The sequence below is a fragment of the Coregonus clupeaformis genome, chromosome 33, assembly GCF_020615455.1.
Source record: "Coregonus clupeaformis isolate EN_2021a chromosome 33, ASM2061545v1, whole genome shotgun sequence".
In the NCBI taxonomy this organism is placed as follows: domain Eukaryota; kingdom Metazoa; phylum Chordata; class Actinopteri; order Salmoniformes; family Salmonidae; genus Coregonus; species Coregonus clupeaformis.
In genome coordinates, this window is record NC_059224.1 from 1,137,236 (window position 1) to 1,146,866 (window position 9,631).

The window sequence follows — 9,631 nt, forward strand, 5'->3', positions numbered from 1 at the left end:
AACTAGTCTTACTCCAGGGGAGCTGAAGTAGCAAACAAACATAAATAAGAACAAGTGTTCCTGTCGTTTATAGATCTTCTGGTGGAACTGCAGTGTGATGGAGGTTGACTCGGATGCAGATCTTCAGACTCTAGTAATCTGAGGTCTCAGTTAGGTGTAATCATTATTTTCAGATTTTGGCTGATCTACAGAGAAATAAATGTGAGGATAGGCAGTCTACACCATAGATATGCATATGTCTACACCTTGTGTGACTAGTCTGATACAGAATCTCAAGACATTTTCTGTTATGGCATCAACATCGATAAACTCCATAACCCTGCAAAGGTACCACCCATCACAGTGAACACTAAGGACAGCCCACTACAGGAAATGTTGAGCCATGTTGAGCTAAGTGGCATGCCGATGACGTTTTCTGAACAAAAAACTAAAAACTGTCCTTACACAGCAAAAAGTCCAGTGTTGAATTAACTCCCACAGAGTTGATTTCAACACTTTTTGAGGGTTTATATAGGTCCACACTCTCCAGAGTTAAATTAACACTTTCAAAATAGTTAAACATTTAACACTCTGCCAGAGTTCCTTTTTTAACTCGCAAAACAGAGTTAAAGTTACACTAAGGGATTAGACAACTAACACTGCTCTGAGTTAATTTTTTAAAACTATTTGTGTAGTGTTAATTTCACTCCCTAAAGTGTCAATTATCTACACTGAAAAAATGTTAATTAATTGTTAATTTATTCAATATTATTTATTAATTAATTTAATATATACTTATATTAATAAGAATTCATCACAATAAACAATCATTGTTAAAAACATTTATTTGTGCCTTTTCTCCCTTGCAGTCAGTTGAATTAAAACATTGTGAATGAAGGTATAATGTACAGACTTTCATCTGAAACATTGTATGAGCTTTGAATATCAAACGGTTTATGAAATTTAAGCTCAGACATTTTTAGTAGACATCTTTCCGCACTTCGTAATACTCTGAATGCATGATGATGGTCATCAAAATTCTCTGTAAATAGCTTGTTTGTCAAAAAAAAAAATGATCTTCAACCAAAAGTACATCACTTATTTGACAAAAGACTGGCATGTCTTCTTCCATTGCACTGCAAATAACTAGTCCAGCTTTATACTCTACACCATCAACTTTAACCCAACTAGTTGAGAAAACATATTTTGACAAGATCGTTTCAAGCATTTCATTGTTGACGACATTCTCATCTCTGAAGAGAAAATATTTAATTGGCCCATACTCATTTTGTTTGAGGGTGAAGGTTTCCCAGTGATAAGCAATGGCCATCTGATGCTTTTTAGCAAGCGATTTGGTTATGTTTTTGAAATTTTTAAAACAATCTTTAAACAGCTTGTGTTTGGCCTCAAACCTCATACACCACGTATATAATAAGGGGCCAATTTTCCTTATAGAAGATGGGTAATGGATCATAAAATGATGCTTAGGTATCAAGTTTCTATGTGGATACAAGTGCTTAAATAGTTTGTGGTGGTCAACAATCAAATGCTTTAAATATATTGTCATACCTAGAGTGAGAGAAGGTGAAAAAATTATGTTCATTATTTGAAGTAACAACAGTAAAAAATTCCAGTTTTTGTTTCCTGCAGGAATAATGTCACCAAACAACAGTGGGATGTTTTTCACAAGACACAATGTCTGAATAGAATTCAAACCAATGCCATTGCCAACACTCTCCAAAATAATCTTTGTAGGACGATTTTTTTGTTCTAAAAATCCATAATCAAAACCATAAATCCTGGAAAGCAAGTCCTGTTCTGACAGTGTTGTGTGAGATATCCAAAAAGCAATTTGATCTCATACTGAACCACACCCTCAAGAAGATCATGCATGATATCAAATGAATAGTTATTACAAACATGGAAATACTTCAATGAATTAAGTGTAGATCTTTTTTTCAAACCATAAAGTGACTTCAATTGTGGGTTTTCCTGGAGAGACTGGCAATGCATTTCAAACATATCTTTTCCACGAAGGATCACCTTAGGATCATCCTCACTGTATACCATTTGACAATCATTCTTCTCAATCAAACAAAGGCGACAGAAATGACGGCTACTGAATGACTCATTAAAACCAAGAGTTGCGTGCATCCCTAGATTATCTCCAGTGATGTGACAGATTGTACCATATACCTGCTCATCTGAAAGCCCTTGGCTTTCTAGTTTTTTCAAATAATTTATCAACGGTTCTAGTATAACATCAAAACCATACTTGTGCAGATCTTGTGTGTGAAAAAGTGTTACCAAATGAATGTTCATCAAAACCAAATTAAATTTGGGGGGAAAGTTTCTTACAACAAAATAAAGAGAGACAATTTTGTGAATTCCACATTTGGAGCCAAGGGGATTGGCTGTTTCAAAATCGTCATAGTATAGTTGGATTTGTAATGCATGTCTATTAGCTGTAAACAAAGGGTGGGTTTTAAAATAACTTCCATCAAAAAAGTCAGTATAAGTGTCAGGCTCTGATCTACACTCTTTCTTTAGCAAAACACAAATGTCTGGATTTCTGCACATGAACTTCAATGTTTCTAAAATCGGCACCTATATAAAAGTATCCTTCACAGGTACTTGATCATAAGTACTGGATTCTGATTTCGCCTGTTGTCATATCTCACTCCCAGTGTTATTTCTACTGGCTCGACAACTCCCCATTTTTGGTGGAAGTATTTATTTCGTTTCCATTCTGTATTTACATTTGTGAACGGGTTTTCATAATCTTTAAAAGATTCATTTATCACAGATATGTTGGGGTCAGTTATAGGTAAAGCAGAAATAGCTGTATGCTTTGCTTGTGAGCGAATCTCACTTGTTAGTTCTTCCAAATCTCCTACAATTGAGGATACCAAACTGTTGGAAATCCCACTCCCCTGTAATTTGGCCACGATGGATGCACACATTTCTTTAGTTGGATCTTTAGTAAGTCCTGAAACATTGCTCTCAGAATAAACACTGGAAGAGCTACATTGATTTTGTGGATTAAATGTGTCCTCCAAAGCATGTGCCTGAGATGAAGTTGCAACTGGCTCACTAGATGAACATGCAACAGTTGAAGTTTGAGCAATTTGCTGAACATTACTATGAACACTATTAAGGTGCTTCCGAAAACCTCTATATGTTAGGAACTGATGCCTACAGCCTTGCTGAGAACAAAACAATTTGAACTTGGGTCCAGGATAGTAACCATGTTCATCTCTTAAATGTGAAATCAACTGTTGACTGCTGGGATAATATTTCTGACACATGAAACAGGTCAACATTGTTATAGCTTCTTACTCACAGGGTCAGAGTGCTACTGGCTGGTTAAGCAGTCTCGCTCTCAAGTCTTTAACTCTGGGTGACTCCTTCATTTTCCCCACATCAATGTTATACACTGTTGTCTGCAGGAATGTGTAAAAATTCACAAGTGCCACATCGTAAGACAAATTAAACACAAAATGTGCTTTGAAAAGTTCATCACATGCCCCGAGGGAGCGGTTTGCCTTGCATGGGATGAGACGCTTATCCATTGTGATGTAGAAGCTCTCAATCTTGCTCTTCTGACGCCCAACAGCGAGGAGGTACGGCTGCCGACCCTGCTGGTTGCGGAGATGCTCCTCCAAACTGTAGCATGACTAGGGTTGAGATCAGAAAACTGAAAATTAGACACAAGAATAATGTGCAGCCACAGAGAAAACTACATTATAGAAGTGATTATTCAAACATCTTTTCATTGGCTAGTGCAAGATGGGAATGAAGACTTAATTACAATTCCATCCACTTTTTAACAACCCTCATTTACATATGTGGCTAAGAAGGTGACGTGACAAATTATTATAATCACCTTAATAATATAATTACCTTATGAAAGACAACAAGTCTCAACTGCATCACATTAATTTTTGGAGCATTCAGTCCCCCTGGAGGTGGTGGAAGGAGATTTAACAGCAACAACAGGGAAGCCATTTCTTGGTCGTAGGCTGAGGACAAAGAGTCACAAGAATTAACTGAAAACTCTTCAAATGTAATACTTTTCAAGTTTGAATGAGAACAGGGAGGCATTATGAGAATGTTTTAAACCCTCATCCATCTATTAGTCACATTTATCCCAAAAATCAGATCAACGTTCAGAGATACACAGAATAAAGAAATGAAATATTATTGCAGTTATAGTTTAACTGCAATAATAGCAAATTTATTAAAATAAAATAAATAAAAACAACTCACTTGTTGCCTCATCAATACCACTTCCTGGGGGACTTTCTGCTGACTGCACCAAGCGACGCAACTCTGGTGTTGAGGTGAGCGGCTTAGCCTCTTTTATGACATTTGGCTTGAAGAACAAATCCCATTTCTGAAGAAGCCTGGAGGATGTGTCGTCATCAAATAGGAGAGTGAAGTGTTGGTCCACCTTTAAGAAAGAAGATATTAAACTACTACAACTTCAGGAAATACTTTCACATTTCAAGCCATTCTAAACATCTCATCCCAAACTTACCAATCCTTTTGTATCCAGGAATCTTGGGAAGCTGGAGAGGATATCAACACTTCTGCCTGGGTCATTAACGAGCTTCTGACGGTGCTGAAAGGTCTCTCTCATCTTCTGGAAAATCAGGGAATTGTCTGTGGTATGGTTGAGCAAAGACATGCCCTCTTGGCAAGCATCACCATCAAGCTGTCTTTCAACATTAACAGTCCTTTGGAAATTTGGGCCCCCTGGAGAAAAGTCAATTGGGCTATTTGGTGCCATGCAGATCCTCAACGAATCTTCCTCTGGACTGTTTTCAGACGCCAATAAATGTATCCTGTGCTGCTTGCAGCATCATAGATGTCACGCCCTGGCTCTGGGGACTCTTATATGTTGAGCCAGGGTGTGGATTTTCTATGTGTGATTTTCTATGTTTTGTTCTAGTTCGTGTTTTCTATGTTGGCCAGGGTGGTTCCCAATCAGAGGCAGCTGGTTCTCGTTGTCTCTGATTGGGAACCATACTTAGGCAGCCTGTTGGCACTAGTTATTTGTGGGATCTTGTTTCCGTAAGGTTTGTTTTGGTGTATTAACCTAGGACTTCACGTATCGTTTGGTTTGTTGTTTTTGTTCGTGTGTGTACTTAATAAAAGATGTACGCATATCACGCTGCGCCTTGGTCCGCCGTTTATAACGAACGTGACAGAAGATCCCACCTCGACTGGATCAAGCAGCGTGACGAGGAGAGAGGATGGACCTGGGAGGAGATGAGTGAGAGTCTGGCAAGAGGGATGGAGGCCCTGAGCACGGGGGAGAGACAAGCCCAAAAAAATTTTAGGGGGGGCTCACGCCGTGGACGACGAGGCAGCAGGAGGCCGCGATAGAGCGGTTCAGCCGGTTAGCAGAGGAGGCCGCTAGGTTACGGGGGTCACTGGTCACGAGGGAGAAGGAGAGTGTGGAGGCACGGCGAGAGGAACTGAGTAGGCAGCAGAGGGAGCGGAGGTTTGTGAGGAAACCCAGTCCCGCTCCTCGCACCAAGCAAGTGGTGTGTGTCACCAGTCCGGTCCGGCCCGTTCCTGATTCCCGCACAAGGCCAGTGGTGTGTGTTCCCAGTACGGTCAGGCCCGTTCCTGCTCCCTGCACTAAGCCTGTGGTGCGCGTCGCCAGCCCGGTCCGGCCCGTTCCTGCTCCCCGCACCAAGCCACCAAGCCAGTGGTGCGCGTCGCCAGCCCGGTCCGGCCCGTTCCTGCTCCCCGCACCAAGCCTGTGGTGCGCTGCCGCCAGCCCGGTCCGGCCCGTTCCTGCTCCCCGCACCAAGCCTGTGGTGCACGTCGCCAGCCCGGTCCGGCCCGTTCCTGCTCCCCGCACCAAGCCTGTGGTGCGCGTCGCCAGCCCGGTCCGGCCTGTTCCTGCTCCCCGCACCAAGCCAGTGGTGCGCGTCGTCAGCCCGGTCCGGCCCGTTCCTGCTCCCCGCACCAAGCCAGTGGTGCACATCGCCAGCCCGGTCCGGCCTGTTCCTGCTCCCCGCACCAAGCCAGTGGTGCGCGTCGTCAGTCCGGCACAGCCCGCACCTGAGCAATCCGCTCCACCGGTGTCCAGTCCAGCTCCGGCAAGCGGGACCAGACCAGGGGCGCTACGGGGGGGTAGCGAGAGAGTGGTGGTCACGCCCGGAGCCGGATCCGCCTCCGAGGCGGAATGCCCACCCGGCCCCTCCCCTGTTGGGTTTGGTTGGCGCGGTCGCAGTCCGCGCCTTTGGGGGGGGTACTGTCACGCCCTGGCTCTGGGGACTCTTATATGTTGAGCCAGGGTGTGGATTTTCTATGTGTGATTTTCTATGTTTTGTTCTAGTTCGTGTTTTCTATGTTGGCCAGGGTGGTTCCCAATCAGAGGCAGCTGGTTCTCATTGTCTCTGATTGGGAACCATACTTAGGCAGCCTGTTGGCACTAGTTATTTGTGGGATCTTGTTTCCGTAAGGTTTGTTTTGGTGTATTAACCTAGGACTTCACGTATCGTTTGGTTTGTTGTTTTTGTTCGTGTGTGTACTTAATAAAAGATGTACGCATTTCACGCTGCGCCTTGGTCCGCCGTTTATAACGAACGTGACAATAGAAGTGTTCCTGAAATGAAAAAAATTAAAATAAATGCTTTGTCATACCAGGCTCATGAGAAATCTCACGGAATTCAAATATCAATGTCGTCCACACAGTTTTGTGTCACAACATGACATGAAAGAGTTAACAATAATAATGCCTATTACATAGCCCTTCTTGGAGTATGGATCCTTGAGGGAAGGGAACAACATCACTATCCCACGTGCATAATCTTCTCTGATTGCTTTAGTGGGGCGGTGCCTGAGAGGAGATATTAAATTAGTACATTTATGCAATGGCCATGCAGTTATTTGGCACAAATAAAAACAATGTGAAACAAACACCCATGATTGTCAATCATGTGAGCCACCAGGATGTTAACCATTTTTCTTCTTGCAGCATCTGTTAGGATTTCTGTTGTTTTGTACTCCTGTAGTACTTCTTCACCCCCAGACTTGCCTCTTAGCACAGCTTCAATCAACTAATAAAAAACTAAAACATTAGAATACAAAACATGGTGATAAATAGCTTTTCTAGAGACTCAGAGTGAAAAAATGTGAAAGCATTAAGAAACCTGTTCAGCAGACACAGCATCGTGTGTATACTCAATTCTTTGTCTCTTGCTAGGGACATCATCTAGGATTATAGTTGATGCACTTGAGCTGAAGCTTGAGTCAGACGTCTCAGAAGCAGAAGACAAGGAGAAATCAGAGAATTCTAAAGGAATAGAAAAAATGCAAATCATTATATTATGTAAGGTGTAAAGTGCTTTATTATACCTGCCTTGATATCTCACCCTGATCTGAGAATACTGTCAGCACCACATTGCCTTGTCCAACGGGGTCGCTGAATATTTCTGCATCAACTTCTGTCCCTGTTGCATCCTTGTATATAACTTTTGCATCAGGTGGCAGGCAAAATCTCTCGATGACTGGAAAAGATAGTAAGGTCAAACTGAATGTGCCTTTGAAGTCAGCACTGTTTCTTGCCTCACAGCCAATAACTGTTCACGTTAAATACATACATCCACCACTGTATAATCCTTAAATAGACCTAGAGCATTTTCCCTCACATAACCCATTCCCTCTTAAGTCCAAATTTAAAAATTGATGATTGGCTTTTTTTATTGACTGTTTTGGTGTATATTAATACTTTACACTCTATGAAGCACACATTACAGAACTGAAAATGATTAGCAATTTAACCCCATTTACTGTATAAAAGAGTCTGATAAAGGCATGTAAAGAAATCAGAATCGACAACATTATGGAGCTTGCACAATGAGCTTTTAAAAGAACATGGGTGTGGTTTAAAACCTTTTTCCTAAGCCATGGTAACCGTTTTCATGGAATTGCATAAAGTCAAACCGTCCTTCATCCTCATCCAGCTTCACATATTTCTGCTGTTGGCTGTACTTCACCTGGACCAGCATTTTGACTGAGACATGCAAGGAAGTTTGACAAAGTAAATAAACATTTAAAGGAAGAACGCTCTGTAAGTCGCTCTGGATAAGAGCGTCTGTTAAATGACGTAAATGTAAATGTAAATACACTTCTAGCTAGCTAATCACCAGGACATATTTGCTGCTCAGTCCTGGCAACAAACACGGTTTTGTTAGGCATATATTCTCTGTAGATGTTTCATTGTTCATACTGAAATTCTCAGCATCAATTTATATAATTGTTTCAGTAAGTTTGAGTTAATTGCACTTACTGTGTAGTACTGCATGGGAGGGAGAAAATGGCGCCGACTTGTCTCCTCTGTCTCCAACCGAAGAAGTGAAATGCATGGGCGGAGCTTAATTACATCTCTGCGGAGTTGGGTTAACACTGACCAGATCAACTCTGTCAAATAACTCCAACACTGAACACCATTTAAATCAGAATATGTTAAAATTACACTCTGGGAGTGAAAATCAACTCGGAAATGTTTAACCCTGAAATTTCAACACTCCAATTTTTGCTGTGTATAGCTCGTGAAGAGTAAAATAGCTTGGTTTCTTGTCAGTCCATTAATTGGATGATGCTCCATTGTTGACGCCCACTCAGAATCTCTTGTCTATACCACAATGTAGGTTGTAATTAATGACCATTGATCCTCTACAGGTCCACTGTGGTGTGGAAGAGATCAGATGTGGACCCGGCTCTATACGCCTCTTCCTGCCTGTCTGCGTCATCACTGGTATCACTATCGGCCTGCTACATTGACCACAGGCCTGCAGATTGTTTCAAGGTTAGTGGACAAACAGCCTTGAAATTCCTGGCTTCTGTGAAAGTGAGGAAGAACCACAGCCATATGGAGTTGTCTGGTAGGATATTCTAATCTACCATACACACAGTTAGCTTTGTAATATTGTTAAGATATTTGCAAACATATCAACAATATTCTGAAACACAACATCACAGAATGGGGAGGGGGCAATTATCAATGAGCAACACTTGAGAAGCAAATAATTTACCTTTATTTTAGACACACACAAACACATCCGTACGCACATACCCACATGTGCATACGTAGATACACAGGCAGAGAATGAGAGAGAAAGATGTCTTTCATTATTGGTCGTTGGATGGCTTTTCTACACCGTCAGTCTCTAAGTACCTTCTGGGGTGCTGGGGGAATATTCAGCACAGGGGTAAAGCGAATGATTGTGACTCCAGTGGACCGGCGAGAGTCGGCCTGCAGGTCATACAGCTTCACAAAGGTAACAATCCACAAAACAGGTGATTTGGAGCAGAAGCATTGTGATTGCTCTGGCTGGAGAACATGGTTTCTATGCCAGTGCTTAAGCAGCCCAGTTACCTCCACGGTCTCAGTGAGTCAATCGCCTCCCTCCACGGCTCACTGCCTGGGCGTCAATCTTGAAAACGAGGGCCAGCTTGGGAGTACATTCTACAGATTGCTTGGGCTTGAAGCCACTTCGTCACACAGAACACAACATAATAACAGTGCTAATTGTTTTGCAGGGTCAAATTGACTCCTGAATAGTTCACTTGTGTCCCAGTACCTGAGGGCCTGTCTGCCGTTTGACAGCAGCCACTTGAGGACAATGCA

The 9,631-nt window shown here is 42.2% G+C and overlaps 1 protein-coding gene and 1 long non-coding RNA gene across 3 annotated transcripts; both read right to left on the reverse strand.

Annotated features, from left to right (window-relative positions):
- Nucleotides 1-909: 909 nt before the first annotated feature.
- Nucleotides 910-4,904, reverse strand: LOC121556360. Its single transcript, XM_045210054.1, has 4 exons — nt 4,520-4,904; nt 4,249-4,432; nt 3,883-4,001; nt 910-3,656 (listed from the first exon to the last, which is right to left on the reverse strand). The coding sequence occupies exons 1-4, from the start codon at nt 4,769-4,771 to the stop codon at nt 3,327-3,329; spliced, it is 885 nt and encodes a 294-aa protein (XP_045065989.1). The 5' UTR covers nt 4,772-4,904; the 3' UTR covers nt 910-3,326.
- A 1,600-nt stretch (nt 4,905-6,504) lies between these two features.
- Nucleotides 6,505-8,526, reverse strand: LOC121556359. Of its 2 annotated transcripts, none has more exons than XR_005998147.1 (3): nt 8,291-8,526; nt 6,922-7,294; nt 6,505-6,838 (listed from the first exon to the last, which is right to left on the reverse strand). It is a non-coding gene; the product is annotated as an uncharacterized LOC121556359 (long non-coding RNA). The 2 variants fall into 2 exon arrangements; XR_005998146.1 differs by lacking the exon at nt 8,291-8,526 and adding an exon at nt 7,374-8,279.
- Between the last annotated feature and the right edge of the window lie 1,105 nt (nt 8,527-9,631).

Coding starts and splice junctions, on each gene's coding strand:
- LOC121556360 (XM_045210054.1), bottom strand. CDS start 4,771: ATGGCACCAAATAGCCCAATTGACTTTTCTCCAGGGGGCCCAAATTTC. Junction 4,002..4,248: donor TGGTATTGATGAGGCAACAA/GTGAGTTGTTTT, acceptor CTTTGTCCTCAG/CCTACGACCAAGAAATGGCT. Junction 3,657..3,882: donor GACTTGTTGTCTTTCATAAG/GTAATTATATTA, acceptor TCTCAACCCTAG/TCATGCTACAGTTTGGAGGA.